General features: G+C 61.0%; 1 protein-coding gene across 3 annotated transcripts in view; it reads left to right on the plus strand.

The window, feature by feature from the left end:
* The window catches only part of DIS3L2 (DIS3 like 3'-5' exoribonuclease 2), a 456,478-nt gene extending 441,773 nt beyond the window's left edge, over positions 1 to 14,705 (plus strand). For all 3 annotated transcript variants that reach the window (XM_006171133.3, XM_006171131.3, XM_027769346.1), the window contains 7 exons: positions 8,232 to 8,415; positions 8,995 to 9,081; positions 11,248 to 11,395; positions 11,694 to 11,824; positions 11,925 to 12,029; positions 13,782 to 13,883; positions 14,192 to 14,705. In XM_006171133.3, coding sequence (XP_006171195.1) covers positions 8,232 to 8,415; positions 8,995 to 9,081; positions 11,248 to 11,395; positions 11,694 to 11,824; positions 11,925 to 12,029; positions 13,782 to 13,883; positions 14,192 to 14,335 — 901 coding nt within the window. In that variant the 3' untranslated portion in view covers positions 14,336 to 14,705. The remainder of the gene's footprint in view (positions 1 to 8,231; positions 8,416 to 8,994; positions 9,082 to 11,247; positions 11,396 to 11,693; positions 11,825 to 11,924; positions 12,030 to 13,781; positions 13,884 to 14,191) is intronic.
* Positions 14,706 to 16,047: the final 1,342 nt, after the last annotated feature.

The raw sequence follows: 16,047 nt of genomic DNA on the forward strand, positions 1-16,047 counted from the left end.
GCGTGTGCTCGCCAGAAAGACAGAGAGAGAGAGAGAGACAGAAAGCGAGAAATCACCCCCCAGGGGGGATGGCCACACCACAATCCCTTCTCCTCCATTCTCCTCTCGGGATCTTGGGCACGCACGCACACGCGCCCGGCATGAGTTTTAAGCCACCGGGTCCGGGACTCGAACCACGGTCGACTACGTGGGAGTCCAGCGACATAGCCATTACGCTAACTGCTGGTCCCCACTGTGTCCCTCTTAAAGGTCCTTAAAAAGTCCATCCCTTGTTCAGGAGCCTCCCAGCTTCCCAGGGTTCAGATCCTTGAGTCCAGGGCCCCAGGCCCGGCAGGCTGTCCCTGCACTCTCTACCCCAAGCCTCATGCCTTTGCTCTTTCATCCTTTTATGTAAAATATTTCCTTCCTTGCTGTCTTTTGGAGTTACTCTTACATGGAGACACGAGGGAGCTATGGGGCTTGGGGCTTTGCCTCTGTGCAGTCGGCCTTCCCACGCAGAAGAGAGAGGACCACCTGGGCTGCAGGCACATGTAGTGGGGTGCCCTCTGGCTGCACCTGACCAAGTCTGCCACGGTGCTTTCTGGGCTCCCTCCCGGCGGCACGCAGGCCAGTGTGGATGAGTAAGAGCTCAGCAAGGGTGCTGAAGCGGCGTCCCCGAGGGACCGGGCAGGCGGGCTGCAGGGTCTGTGCGGGGTGGGAGTGGTGCCCAGTTGACCCTGGACTGGGGAGGAGAAGGCAGGAGACAGCCACGGCTTCGTTCCCATCATGGTTGCCAGTGTCAGGCAGGGCCCTGTGTTGTGCATAGCACCAGCAGCAGGTGCTGAGGCATAGGAGCACATGGGGGAGCACCGTGTGCCCTGGGGGTAGGAGGTGGCAGGTGGGGACCCAGCCCCCAGCCCCGGTGTGCCCCTACTGGACGTCCTCCATTCTGCATAGACTAGTTGAGCGTCTACACTGAGACCAGAGCATACATCAGGGTGGGGAAGGGACACAGCCTGCGACCAAGCATGCCACTGCAGCCATGCTGTCCCTGCTGTGACGGGAAGGATGGGGGCTGGGAGGGCCCTCACAGCCTGCCCAGAGTGAGTGATAACCAAGAAAGAGCTGGGAGGAGAGCAGGCCCTGATTCCAGGGAGAAGCCGTGCGAAAGGATGGGGCAAGAAGGGCCCTGGAATCCAGTGTGCTGGAGTGTGTGCCTGGGGTGGGAGAAGGAAGCCCTGGGCCTGGACACAGCCTCATCGCTCCAGGAAGTGGGACTGTCTCAGGACAGTGGTCACTGCTGAGGGGCTCAGCAGGGTCAGCGTGAAGAAGCAGACAGGGCCAAGCACGGCGAGCAGTGGGGAGGCCAGGAGGTCAGAGGTGGAGGCTGGGCAGGTGGTCGCATTGTGATTGGAAGACAGAAGCTTCTGGAAATGTTGCTGTGTGCTTAGCCCAAGCCCTAATGTCGGGCACCAGGCCAGGCACATCGGGACATGCATAACGACAACGTACTATCTGGGAAGGGCCCGGGCCTTGTACGTGGCATCCCTAACTTTTAGATAACAAGCACAGACTCAGGAAATGAAGAAATGTGCCTGATATTGCACGTAGCGTGTGGCAGAGCTGGGATCCCTTGCCAGCTGCCAAATGGGTAAGCACAGGCCTCTCCTGCCTCTCAGATGGCACGGCCAGTGCACACGGGCAAGGGGAGAGGGCAGGTCAGAGGGAGCACACACCACATGGCTAACTGCGGTTCAGCCTAGAGAGGTGAAGGGCAGGAGCCTCCCTGCAGGGCACCCTTGCCCCCTCACTCCACCAAACAGAGGGGCTTTCTGCCACAGACACACACCCAGGTCCCTGGCTACTGAAAGCAGAGCCACCATCTTCCAGTTAAGCAGAGGGATGTTCATGGCGTAATGGGTACATCACTGGACTCCCACGTAGTCGAGCCTGGTTCGAGTACCAGACCCAGCATCTTAAAACTCACGCTGAGTGCTGGGACCAGCAGATGGCGTAATGGCCATGTCACTGGACTCCCATGTAGTTGACTATGATTTGAATCCCAGACCTGGTGGCTTAAACTCGCTGGGCATGTGTGCGTGCATGCCCAAGATACCAAGAGGAGAATAGAGGAGAAGGGCGGCATGGCCATCCCCCCTGGGGGGGGGATTTCTCATTTTCTGTCTCTCTGTCTCTGTCTTTCTGGTAAGCACATATGCTCTATAGCAAAAACCTCTCCAAAAAAATAAACTCATGGGAACCAGCAGTTAGTGTAATGGCTATGTCGCTGGATTCCCACGTAGTCGACCGCAGTTCGCATCCTGGACCCGGTGGCTTAGAACTCACACTGGGCGCGTGTGGGTGCGTGCCCAAGATCCCAAGAGGAGAATGGAGGAGAAGGGATTGCGGTGTGGCCATCTCCCCTGGGGGGGATTTCTCGCTTTCTGTCTCTGTGTCTCTCTCTGTCTGTCTGGCGAGCACACGCGCCCTATAGCAAAAACCTCTCAAAGAAAAAAAAGAATAAAAAAATAATAAAAAACTCATGCTGGGTGTGTGTGTGGGCGGGGGGGGGGGGTTGCCACAGACGCGGGAGTGTGTAGGGCACGTGCACTTGCCAGAAAGACAAAGAGAGACAGAGAGACAGAAAGCAAGAAATCACCCCCTAGGGCGGACGGCCATGCCGCAATCTCTTCTCCATTCTCCTCTCGGGATCTTGGGCACTCTCGCACACGCATCCGGCGTGAGTTTAAGCCACCGGGTACAGGATGCGAACTGCGGTCGACTACGTGGGAGTCCAGCGACATAGCCATTATGCTAACTGCTGGTTCTCACTATAGCAAAAGTCTTAAACACACATACACACACACACACACACACACACAGTGGGGCCGGCCCCAGCACAATGGTTAGTCGCCACACATCAGGAGCAGATCCGACACAGATGACTGTGGTTCACGTCCCAGCCCTAGCGACTTGAGCAGGCCTGGCACATGTGCATACTTGCCCAGAGCCCTAATGGGAAGGAGAGAATGGAGGGGAGGGGTTACCGTGTGACTTTGGCCCACTGGGGGATGCTTCCTCCCACTCTCTCCGGCTACCACATGCACCCTCTGACAAAAATGTGTGTGTATGTGTGTATATATATATATATATATACACACATACATACATATATGCACACACTGAATATATATGTTTGTGTCGTGTGTGTATAAAATAAACCTGCTGCATTTCATATGTGTCTGTGAGAGGGCTTCCAAAAGTTTATGGACGGGACTAGCAGTTAACGTAATGGCTATGTCGCTGGACTCCCATGTAGTCGACCGCAATTCACGTCCCGGACTCAGTGGCTTAAAGCTCACACCGGGCGTATGTGCGTGTGTGCCCAAGATCTCGAGAGGAGAATGGAGGAGAAGGAATTGCAGCGTGGCCATCCCCCTGGGGGTTGATTTCTCGCTCTCTCTCTCTCTCTCTCTCTCTGTCTGGTGAGTACACGTGCCCTATAGCAAACACCTCTCAAAAAAAATGTTTATGGAAAGTGAAATTAAAGTACAAGTTTATTTTAGTGCAAAAAATCTTTTGAAGTCCATGTATTTTTCATGAACTTTCAAGGAGTCCGCATATTGACATGTTTTGCTTTAAGTAACAGCAACGGGCTGGGAGACTGTTCTAGACCAAAGTCCCCTTGTGTGGAGTGTGTGTGTGTAGTTGCTTGCAGCCTCTCCTTGCTGAGCCCCTCCCTGGGATGCAAGGCCTCACACCTGCCCTTCTCCCCTGCCTGGAGCACCCAGAGCCCCAGCACAGGTCGGGGTTGCTGTGAAGGAGCGCTAAGGCCTGCCCTGCCGCTGTAGCATCTAGCACACGTAGCCCTGCCCCAGACCTCCAGAGTCGTGGGGGCCCTGTGGCTCCCGGCTCCAGATGCTCAGCAGATGCCAGGCCTGGGACGGAGGCCGCGCCTCTGAGGACTTGGCTTGCTGTTCTGGAAGGTGATCCTGGCCGGCAGCCGTTCCTGAGCCCCTGTTCGGAGCAGTTGTCAGGCAGTTGCTGACTTCCAGCCCCCTCCCCAGCAGGGCCGAGTGATCTCATGCCCGTGAGATACCGCAGCCGGGGAGCAGAGGGGTTCAGCCACAAGCAGGTGCCAGGCCAGGGCAGTGTGCGGGGCTCTGCCCCTTCAGTAGCCCTGGTGCCCTCCTAAAGGGGTGTGCGGAGTGTTCTCCCAGAGCCCGTCCTAACCACCCAGGGACATGGCCTTGCCCGTCAGAAGGAGGGGATCCGAGTACAAGGGGGCTTGCCTCCAGGGTCTACTACCAGAGCCCCCTCCACTGCCCTGCACTGCCTCAGAGCCCTGCCTTCCCTGGCTAAGGGAAGCCCTCAACCCCAGAGCTAGCTTTTGGCCAGGAAAGAACACCAAGTGGGAGCCCAGAGACCCTGGGCCTGGGCCACGGGCTGCGGATCATGAACTGTAAGGATCCTTTCTGCCCAGAAGTTCCTGGGTTCTAAGCTCCTGCCACGTCCCAGGTCCTGCAGAAGGAAGATGCTGGGGGCCCCCTGCTGGCCTTCCTGTGAAATGGACCAGGGCGTTGGGACTCCTTAGACCCAGGAGAGTGGAGTCTCTGCTGGCCCCAGACGAGAGCAGCAGCACCCCCTCACCTCAGGCACTGCCCAGCCGGCTTTCCATGCTGTGGTGCCTGGCCCCGTTTCTGACAGTGACTCCTGAACTCAGTGGAACTCTGGCTGGCAGCTTGGCTCGGCCTCCCTGTGCCGGACTCCACAGGGCCCACCTTCCAGCCCCCACGAAGGCCTTGACCACCACAGCGCATGCCTGGCCTCCCTCCTGCCAGCTCATGCTCACAATCTGGCCCCTCCCTGTGTCCCCTCCACCCCACCTGCAGGCATAAGGAGGACTTTGAAGACAGGTTGCGGGGAAGTGGTCCCTGCAGCTCTCCGAGAACACAGACAAGCGTTGGCAGCACCCCAGGAATCGGGACTTACTGCCGCCATCTCCCCATTGGGGGTCGCTGACATTTGTCAGGGCGTGAGTGTTTGATGTCACCCAGCTGTCTTGGAGAGAGTTTCAAGGCTGCTGTCTTAACACTCAACCTGCGGAGGGAGGGAGGGAGGGCCTGAGGCTGGAGGCTGCAGAGGAATGGAGACGAAGAGACACCAAAGGACATGTCCAAGTTTAGCCCATGTTCAAAGCGGCATCAAACCGCGTTCCAGGTTAACAGGAGTAAGACTTGCCTGTGTCTGAATAGGCCTTGGGTGGCTGCCGGAACTGTGCGGGGGTCCAGGGAGGACAAGTCCTGGCTTCACTGGACAAGCTTCTGGCTTGGGGTCTGCCACTCTGCGGGGGCCGCCCAGCCTCAGCCCCACCCTCTGTCTGTCTCTTCCCTCTGTTCTCACCATTGTCCTTATGCAAGAGTATGGGGGTGCAGTGGCGAACCCCTGAAGGTCCTGGAGCAGGAGCGCGTATTGGCTGAAAGTGGAATGGGGTGTCGGGGCCAGGCCAAGCTGCCCTCACAGCCTCTGCTACCTCACCCTGCCCACCACTGCGCAGAAACCTGCTATGGGGCCATGCTGCCCCCTGCTGGCCTTGCGGACAAGGTGCAGCCCAGTGCCCTGGTGCAGGCTCCCTCTTGCCCCACTCCCGCCTGCAGCTGGGCTGGAGACCATGCAGACTGGGAGCTCCCTGGCCACGAGGGTTCCAACTGTACGGGGCAAGTCTAGGACCGGGCCGGCACATAGTGATAACGGTGCTAAGCCAACGAACAAAAGGAGCAGACGCTTGCGTCTGGGACGCCGTGACGTGGCCTGACCCAGGGCACAGGGTAGACCTTGTCAGTGTTTCCCGACACCTCTCGGGTCAATGAGGTCTGAACAGAGAAACCAAATCCGAGGAGTCTGTGGCGAGGGGCACTATCTCAGGCAGCCCGGAGCAGTAAGTGCTCGAAGGGGCAGGGAGGGGCTTCAGTCTGGCCTTTGGGGGAAGCTTAGACAGCAGCGAAGGAGGGGGCAGAGCAGTGGGGAGAGGCGGAGAGCATGGTGGGGAACCCCAGACAGCCATTCGGCAGGGGGTGGGGAGGAAGGCACCGCTTGTGTCTCGAGGTTGTTCTGTGCCCAGCACAGGGTCCGCCTTCGGAGCATCTTACGAGGAGACTTCAAGCAGTTCTTGGGGAAGTGGAATTCGAGTACAAGTTTATTTTGGTACAAAACATTTTTGAAACCCATGTGTAGCTTTTGCAGAAGATTTTCATTTCCCACGAACTTTTTGGAGCCCCTCGTATGCTCTCACCTTCCCAAGAGGCCTGTGGTCAGGAGGTCGTCACCCTCTCGGGTATGAGGAGAGGCTTGGGAGGTCTAGGCCTTCTTCAGGATCCCACCGCACGCCGTGGTGGAGCCAGGGTGGAGACCCCTTCCAGAAGACTTGGAGCATGGCTCAGGGGCTTGGATAGGATCTTCACCAGGAAGTGCTGGCACAAAGACAGACTGGAGGGCGGGGGGCAGGGTGAGCACTGGGGGCGCGCGGAAGCTCCCTACCCCACAGCTGGGTCTCCTGCCTGGTGGAGGGGCCAGCTGGGGCCTGACCCATGCAGTCCCGTGCCCAAGCTCTAACCCTGCCCTGCCATGGACCTCGGGCCCACCAAAGGAGTCCCCACCAAGGAGCACGTGGGAGTGCAGGGCTGGCGTCACCTCCCTCAGGCCCAGGCCTGCTCCTGGCCCCAGCTGCTGCTGCCTGCTCTGCTGGGCCCTTTGCCCAGTCCCTCCTCTGCAGAGAGTGCTCCCAGGGAGGCAGGTGTGCTCAGGACAGCTGGGCAGAGCAGAGCCACACCCCTCCGGGCAGAGGAGGGGCCTTGCACACTGGGGCGCTCCCCCCATGTCTGTTCGGCTCAAGTACAGGGCTAGTCCCGCAGCACGGCCCATGCCTCTAAGAACGGGCCGTCCTCAGGCTTTCCGCAGCAGCCAGGTCTGCTGGAGCTTCTTCCCTGGCCTCCCTGCCTGCACGAGAGAATTCCAGGGCTAGACACGCAGCCCTGGGCCAGGCAGGAAAGGGAGGGCTCCCCACAAGGGACATCCTGTCCTGGTCACCGTAGCACCAGCCTGTGCCCAGCCCCCTTGGCAGAGGCTTGAGCTCTTGTGTCCTGCCAAGGACACTCCGGATGGGGCAGAGCAGCACGCGGCCTCCTACCCCAGGTCAGGGGCATGCTGACCTCAGCTGGGGGCTGTGTGATGGGGCCCCCTCAGCCCCTGGACTCCTGGGTCCACCTCCTCCATCTCCCATTGGTCTCTGCTCCCACTTGGGGTCCTTGGCTCACCTCCACTTTCATTTGGATCTGGACCCATTTGAACTTCTGGTCAGATCTAATTCTACTCAGTGAAGCAGAGCGAGAGTGGTAACTCCTAAGAGGTCACGTGCCGGGCCCAGCATATTCGCTTTGTCCCCAGATCAGTATTTCCCTCACTATCTGAGCTGCCCTGGGTGGGAGCGTGTCTTCTCCTGGAACATTCCCCCGGGGAGAAGAGTGCGTTATCACACGGCCTAGAGAGCTCCCTGAGCAGCCCGGGTCCTGGTGGTGTGCATGAGCACAGCGCTCCTTGCTGCAGGGCTGCCCTGGGGGGTGCCAGGCATCTGGCCATTCCACAGAGATCACTGGCCTTCTCTGGCTCAGAACCAGGGTGTGAGCTCTGGACCAGCAACAGGGAAGGAGACAGACTGACCTGCCCTCCAGGAGCCCAAGTGGTGGGCAAGACAGTGTGCAGGCGGGCACATCTGATGATGCGGGTCCAGCCCCAATGGCACAGTGGTTAAAGCACATGGATCCCACATGGCCAGCTGCATGGTTCAAGTCCCAGACCCAGCAGCTTGGAAAACGTGCTGGACACATGTGCATGCATACCCAGAATCCTGAGAGGGGAGGGGAGGAGAAGGAATTGAGCATGGCCATCCCCCTTGGGGGTGCTTTCTCACTTTCCATTTTTCTCTCTTCCTCTCTGTCAGTTTCTCTAGCGGGCACATGTGCCCTGTAACAAATTAAAATAATAATGACGATGATAAAATTCAAGACAAAGATGCTGGCAGTAGATTGGTGCAGGAAGGGTGGGGTAGGGCAGGAGAGGAAGCCACTGGAGGGTTAAGTGAGACCACGGGGCTGGAGGTCACCTGCACACTGAGGCCTGAGGGCAAGGAGGCCAGCCACACCGAGGGCTGGGAGCCTGGGTGGCATGTCCTGACCCCTCTCATCGCCCCTCTGCAGGCTGGTGGAGGAGTTCATGCTCCTGGCCAACATGGCAGTCGCCCACAAGATCCACCGCGCCTTCCCCACACGGGCCCTGCTGCGCAGGCACCCCCCGCCCCAGGTGAAGATGCTGGAGGACCTGGAGGAGTTCTGCGACCAGATGGGCCTCTCCATGGACTTCAGCTCTGCGGGGGCCCTCAACGTGAGTGCCAGGCTGACGGGCAATGACGGCGCGGCCCGTCCTGGGAGGAGATGGAAGTGCTCCCTGCAGCCCTGCCAGGGAAGCGGGCCCGGGGGGACGCTGAGGCTGGGTGCTCCCTCACAGGACTGCCTCGGGGAGGCTGCTGGTGGTGAGATGCGGATAGGACTCCTATGGCAGGAACTGGCTGGGCCTGGCCCCAGGCGCTCTGGGCCTGGGGCTGGGGTGACGAAGCTGCCGCATCATTTGGGTAGTGGTTCTGGAGCTCCCCACCTGGAGCACAGCCTCACAGCCTCGCACAGCCTCCCACGCCAGGCACCCATGGCCTTGAAAGGAGCTTCTCGCCCAAGCTGGGAGCCCCAGGGCAGAGACTGGAACTAGCTTTCCAGGCCCATCAGCTAGACGTTCATGGACCCGCTCAGGCTCGGCCAGGCCTCAGGCTGCGCTGCTGCCCCTCCTGCCCCCACCTGTAGCCACTGGTGAGGGCTGGGCCCCACAGCTCACCCCACGCCTCCGGAGCTGACTGTCAGGTGGTGACCAAGCTGGCCACCTATCACACCGATTTCTGGGCTTGGCTTCTAGAAAAGTCTGACTGAGACATTCGGAGATGACAAGTACTCGCTGGCCCGGAAGGAGGTGCTCACCAACATGTGCTCTCGGCCCATGCAGGTAAGGGGACCTAGGTCTGCCCTCCCAGCCGCCACCAGGACCCCTCCCTGGCCCATGACCTCCATGTGCCGCAGAGTCCCTGCCATTCCCGCTCTGCTCTGGGACCTGGCTGGGTGGAGAGGGGCTTTAGGAGAGGGTGCCAGGCCTCTGGCCATTCCTCAGAGACAGTTGGACCTTCTCTGGGTCAGGACCAGGGTGTGAACTCTGGACCCGCAACGGGGAAGGAGACTGACTGACCTGCCCTCCAGCAGCCCAAGCGGTGGGCAAGAGAGCATGCAGGCAGGCACATCTGCAGATGTGTGTCCAGCCCCAATGGCACAGTGGTTAAAGCAGCTGGATCCCACTTGGCCAACTGCATGGTTCAAGTCCCAGACCCAGCAGCTTGGAAAACGTGCTGGGCGCCTGTGCATGCGTGCCCAGAATCCTGAGAGGAGAGTGGAGGAGAAGGGTTTGAGCATGGCCACCCTCTCTAGAGGACTTTACCTCTTCTCTGTTTCTCTCTCTGTGTCCCTCTGGCCTCCAATCCCCCCCCCACACACACAGAAAATAGAACCACTCCCACGGTGGGGGAAGGGTAGAGCAGGGGAGGATGCCCCGGGCAGCACCCAGGACAGGTGAGCCCTGAGTCCTAGAAGAGCCTGCCCACAGCCTCCTCTCAGTCTTGCCCAAAGGCACCTCTCAGAGCTAAGACTGCTCAGCACCTAAGGGTGGCCAGGGCTCCCAGACCCGAGAGAGGGTCTCGTGGGGTAGCCCGCCCAGGGAACACCCCTTACCTCCACCCACCCCAGCCCATGGAGTCCAGGCCAAGCAGTCTGCCTCTCGCCAGTGTGGAGGAGGAGAGGTGGTGGCCACGGGCCTGCGCCCGTCTGTGGGCAGGTGGCCATTTGCAGGCGCCATTGGCACTGTCACCTCACCATCGCTGTCACAGCCCCGCTGGCTGAACTCCAGTGCTTCGGCATACAGGAGCAGGGCTGCCCTGGGGACTGTTGGATCAGCCGTGGGCCCAGCCAGCCAGGGCAGGGGCAGGCCACTCGTCGGCCCAGCCCACTCACAAGGACCAGGCAGCCTCATCAGCCACACTGATTTATTCCCTGCCACCTCAGGGCTCTGCTCAGAGGAGCCCCTGGGACCTGGCTGCCCCGGCCTGCCCCAACTCAGCTTCTGGCCCAGGCACAGCGTCTTGCAGTAATGCCCCGGCCGGCCTGCGGCATGGAGGTTAGGGCAGCTGGGTCCCACATGTCCAACTGCATAGTTCGAGTCCCAAACCCGGCAGTTTGAAAAACATGCCAGGCATGTGTGTGTGCGTGCCCCAAGTACCAGAGGGGGGTGGAAGGAGAAGGGATGGCTGAGTGGCCTCCCCGCCGAGGCCAAGGAGCAGTTTCTCACTTCCCCTCCCCTCTCTGGCAAGTGTACCTCTAGCAAATTTTAAATAGATAAAATAAAATGACTGCCTCCTGGCCATGTCCTGCACCCCATGACCTGCCCAGACATACCCTGGAGCCTAGCAGGGGCTGGAAGCAGTGGAGATGGGGGCCCAGCAGGACGCCGAGTCCCAGGCCCAGTGCAGAGTCACCAGGACTGGTCGCATTCGGCCAAGCACACCGGAGAATGCAATGGGACCACGGTGTGGCTTTGGCCCATGGGCCAGGGGCCTGTTCGCTTGGCCATGGTGCCCGGGTTCCCAGCTGGGGTGCAGCTTCTGAGGCTGTGGCCAAGGCCCGGTTGGGCTATGAGCAGGCCCCTTGAGGTACTTAGTATCTCCCTGCACCCGGGCTGATTGCTTCCTGCGGAGGGCCCCTGAGCTCAGACCTCTGTGCTCGGCTCCAGGGAGCATCGGGTATTCAGGGACAAGAAGGGCGGAGGCTGCAGCTCGTGAGCTGCCTCCTACAGCTGGCATGGGGTGGAGTACTAGGGGCACAGAGGTGCAGGGCTGTGGACACGCCTTTAGCCTGGCAGGGTTGGGGCCACTGGGAGTGAGGGTGGCTCTTCAGCCGGAGAGGGCATGGCCCCTTTGGCTCTGCCCAGTCTCTGTGCACCCTGTGCAGAATGGCCCTGGCTGCCATGGGCCTACCTGGCTTGGCCCAGCTGTCTACCACCTGTCAGGGCAGCCATGCCACAACTGCCCCTGGCGAGGCCAGGGAGCCCTGAGACCTGCCCCCTCCCCAGATGGCGGTGTACTTCTGCTCAGGGGTGCTGCGGGACCTGGTCCAGTTCCGGCACTACGCCCTCAACGTGCCGCTCTACACGCACTTCACCTCTCCCATCCGCCGCTTCGCCGATGTCCTGGTGCACCGCCTCCTGGCTGCAGCGCTAGGTAAGGGGCGGGCCAGCCAAGGACTCACCAGACCAGGTGCCCAGTGATCAGAGGCCACTCCACTCTGATCACGGACTCCCACGGGACAGACAGCCACGCACAGGAGAACCTGGGTCTGGAAGCTCCCACTACCCAGTGCGTGGTGCTGGGGAACTGGACCAAGGTGGAGCTCGAGGGCCCTAACACGGCAGTGGCCCCGCTCAGCTCCGGAGCTGGGAGGGAGCCACGGCATGGCTCTCACCACCCACCCACGCTCACACGCAGCACCTGCCAGCGGCCCTGACCACCCTCTTCCTAGGCTACCAGGAGCTGCCAGATGTGGAGCCGGAAGCCCTGCAGAAGCAGGCCGACCACTGCAACAGCCGCCGTGTGGCATCCAAGCGCGTGCAGGAGCTCAGCACCAACCTCTTCTTTGCTGTCCTGGTCAAGGTGAGCCTGCCAGCCCGGCACCCCTCCATCCCTCGCCAGAAGCCCTTGGGAAGTGCTGGGGGTCTGGGAGGGTGGCATAGCTGGAGTGCCGTCTCTGCAGGAGAGTGGCCCCCTGGAGTCGGAAGCCATGGTGATGGGCGTCCTGAACCAAGCCTTCGACGTGCTGGTGTTGCGCTACGGCGTGCAGAAGCGCATCTACTGCAACGTGAGTGCCACGCCCAGGCCCGCACTGCGGCTCCCCTGTCCTGCACCCCGTCTCCGCCTCTCTGCTGGGGCTGGTCCCTACAGCCTGACCCAGGACAGCCCTCCGTAGTCTAAGCATAGGGGTGGAGGGAGCCACGGAGGACCCTGCCTTCCCTGTCCCCACCAGGGGGATCCAAGCTGTGGTGGGTCGCACCTACCCCTCGCTCAGCTGTGGGTGTGCTGGCACATGGCAGAGGGGATAGGGCCTCAACCCTGCTCCCCTCCCTTCTCCAGCAACAAGCCCACCTGGGGCCTCTGTCCCGACATTCAGCTCTGTCCGCTCAGGTGGGGATCCAGGCAGGGCCTCTTCCCCGAGTTCACAGGAGGAGGGGTGTGCCACTTGGTCTTTCCCTCATGGGGCTTGGGGGAGAGAAAGAGACAGAGTCCTGCTGTGCCGCGATCCCCCCGCCCCAGCCTCCCATCAGCTAGGTCTCCAGGTGCACACGACTACACCCAGTGGTTCAGGCTGGCCCACCAGGCCTCCACGCAGGCGCTGCCTCTGGCCGCCACAGTGGGGCCCGGACTTTCCGCGCCAGGAACATGAAGGAAGGCAGGCCGGAAGGGTCTACAGCCACTCTGGGAGCTCAAGAGAAGAGAATGTCCTCTTGGCCCCTGGCCTTGGTGACTGGCTGGTGAAGGTTCTCCAAGGGAACCCCGTGCCTGTCCTATGCTGCAAAAATACAGACCTGCAGACAGAGTTAGGGCAGGCACCAGGTCCCCTCAGAGAGAACCCTAAGTAAGTGCAGAACTACCTTCAGGTGATGCATAGAAGGTGTGTAGGAGGCACGTGGATTTCCTGTTAGCCTGGGCCCCATCTGTCCATCTCATGAATATACTGATACTGGGACCAGCAGTTAGTGTAATGTCTATGTCGCTGGACTCCCATGTAGTCGACCGCGGTTCGCGTCCCGGACCCGGTGGCTTAAACTCACGCCAGGCGTGTGTGCGTGTGTGCCCAAGATCCCAAGAGGAGAATGGAGGAGAAGGGATTGTGGCGTGGCCATCCCCCCGGGGGTTGATTTCTCACTTTTTGTCTCTCTGTCTCTCTGGCGAGCGCATGCGCCCTGTAGCAAAAACCTCTCAAAAAAAAAAAAAAAGAATATACTGATACTCCAAAATTCAAAAGTATTTGAGATCTGAAACTGTTCTGGTCCCAGCATCTTGGATCAGGGCTCCTCGGCCTACATCAGTGAGCTAGAGTAGAACAACAGAGAAGCATTCGGAGCGCTGGTCCTGAGCTTCTCCGAGCAGAGGGAGGTTCAGGCTTAGCGCAGCTCTGCAGTGAGCCCAGCCCTCAGCCTGTGCTAGGAACGCAGCACCAGCAGGGGGCGCAGGCCTCCGTTCTCTGCATTCTGTCCACCTTGTCCCCCAACACACACACACACACACACACACACACACCGGGGCAGTGCATTCAGCCCTGGGCAGACCCAGGAGGTCACACTCGGAGCCCTTTGCTCCTCCCAGCCCCGGCTCCTTGGTATCTGGCACTTTCCGGGGCTGCCTCGGCCATAGGCAGCCTGGCAGGGCCTCCTGGAAGCTGGCATGGAGCCAGGGTCAGGTGGTCCCTGCATCAGGTCAGGCAGCAGCGGCAAGGCCAGTCAGAAACAGCCTAGGGCAGAGGCCCACCACCAGCATCGAGGCTTCCCAGGGTGGGAGGTTTGGAGGCGGCACTCAGAGCCTGAGGCCTGAGGTGCTAGCATGTGCTCCCCAGGCCCTGGCGCTGCGGTCCCACCACTTCCAGAAGGTGGGCAAGAAGCCGGAGCTCACGCTCATCTGGGAGCCTGAGGACAGCGAGCAGGAGCCGACCCGGCAGGTCAGACCATTGTGCGCCCCAACCTGGCTGAGCGCCCCTGCCTCCTAGGAGCACCGTGCCCTCCTCCATCCCGAGGTCCCCCAGTGCTGCGGGCCGCGGGTGGGCTGCTCGAGGAGCTTTCTCCTGCGGGCCGCAGCTCTCCAGGGCCACCTTTTCCCACGTGGAGCGCCCACAGTGGGACAGGGTCCCGCGGCAGGGGTGACCTGACTCCCTCAGTTGTCCCCGGCCGCGGCATCAGTGCCTGGCATCAGAGCGGAGCTGGCTGTGACCGCAGGCCTGGCCCCGCTCACCGTGCGGCCCTGCCACAGGTCATCACCATCTTCAGCCTGGTGGAAGTGGTCCTGCGGGCGGAGGCCGTGGCCCTCAAGTACAGCGCCATCCTGAAGCGGCCGGGCACCGAGACGTCCCTGGGCTTGGAGCAGGAGGAGTCGGAGGACGAGCCCGAGGACTGAGACGCCGGCCCCGCCAGCCGCGCCGGCCCCGCCGGCCCTGGCCCCCGCCCCACCGGCCACTCACTGCCCCACCCTGCTGGCTTTTAGGAATAGGACCTTTTGACACCAAAGGGGATTTTTAATTTGGTTTTTAACAACTCAGGGGTTTGTTTTTATTTTTATTTTTTTATTTTATTTTTGCAGCTCAGTTTTTAATGAACTGGAGGGGAGAGGGTGGGGCTGGACGGAACTGAGGCCTGGCCAGAGCTGAACTGAGCAGAGCAGCCCCGGCTCCCAGAGGCCATTCCGCCAGGCCTCCCACTGCCCTCCCCTGCCCAGAAATGGGGGTTCAGCAAATCAGTGTCATGGAATAAAATCAAGTGTGAAGTGCTGTCTGGTGCATGGGGTGCCACAGGGAGGGCAAGTGTCCTGGCCGAGGCTCAGCCCTCCTAGCTGAGAACCTTCAGAACCTTCCCGTCACATCCAGGGTGGTTTCCGGGGCCGGCTGCGTGGCAGATTGATGGCTTCTCCGTGGCTGCTTAGAAATGTAATTAGTGTGCACGCAGCAACTCGCCCACCACCCTGCCCCTTCCCTCCCCCTGCCACCGCCCCACCGGGTGGAGGGTGGGGCGCCCATCTCCGAGCTCCAAGGGATCCTATTCATACTCCTTGGTGATGGGGACACTCAGTGTCCCAGAGGCTCCTATGCCAGTCTGGTGCCCTGGCAACACCGTTGGAGCATGGAGCACAGTGAAGCCGGATCCTGCCGAGGCAAGGGAGGTCCTCAGCCTGGCCTCCCAGCGGGGCTCCTGGGAAGGCGGCTGGGCCTAGCCCCATGCCCGGTGTCCTCAGCCCCCAGTGACCTCCCCAGGGTAGAGATGACAGGTCACCACACAGGCCTCTCCCCAGCCTACCCAGCCTTGCCTGCGCCCCTGCCTGCCACCCTGAAAAACCAAGGTTGGCTTCCCCAAGAGCTGCCAGAAACGGATGGAAACCTCGACGGCGAACTTGTCTCCCCACTGTGTCCTGGGGGGCGGGGTTAGCAAGCTCATTCGATCTGGTGACCACGGATTTTCTTCAAATAACTCGGTGCAGTCCTGTAAGTGTGCCTCACAGTAACAGTCCCGGTGCCACTGCCTTACTGCCACCGCCAGGCCAGGCCAGTCCCCAGGGCACATGCCTCCCTGGCTCCCTCCCCTCCTTCCCCTCCTCAGCCTCCACAGGCAGCCTCAGCCTGTCTACCTGCCACCCCCAGGATGTCCCAGAGGCCACCACCGTCTCTGCTGCTGTCCTCAGTGCCTTCTGAGCCACAGGACTGCAAGAGAGGGTGGCGAGGGCCACCGCCTCGGGGTCTGCGTGAGGTGGCTTCACGGTGCTGCCCAGCCAGGCAGCCTGCCCAGGAGAACCCGAGTGAGGCGCCCCAGCCCATGGCTTCTCCGTGGCTGATTAGAAATGTCACCAGTGTGCACGGCAGCCCCTCCCCACACTGCCAGCCTCTGAGCAGGCGTGGCCCATCCCCTCTGGCCGTGCCAAGCCCATGTTTTCCCGGTCCCCAGGGGTCTCCCACAGAGCTGAGAGCCCCGGGCAGAGCAGAGCCTGGGGTGGGAGCAGGCCATGCTGGGGCTCCCCTGGGGGCCACAGAGCCGGGCACGGCACCCGTCCTTCCAGCCCAGGCCCACGTGGAGGGGCCAGGCAGCCGGCACAGACCCCCACAGCCTGTACCTGGCGGGAGC

The sequence above is a fragment of the Tupaia chinensis genome, unplaced genomic scaffold, assembly GCF_000334495.1.
Source record: "Tupaia chinensis unplaced genomic scaffold, TupChi_1.0 Scaffold149383_1, whole genome shotgun sequence".
Taxonomy (NCBI): Eukaryota; Metazoa; Chordata; class Mammalia; order Scandentia; family Tupaiidae; genus Tupaia; species Tupaia belangeri.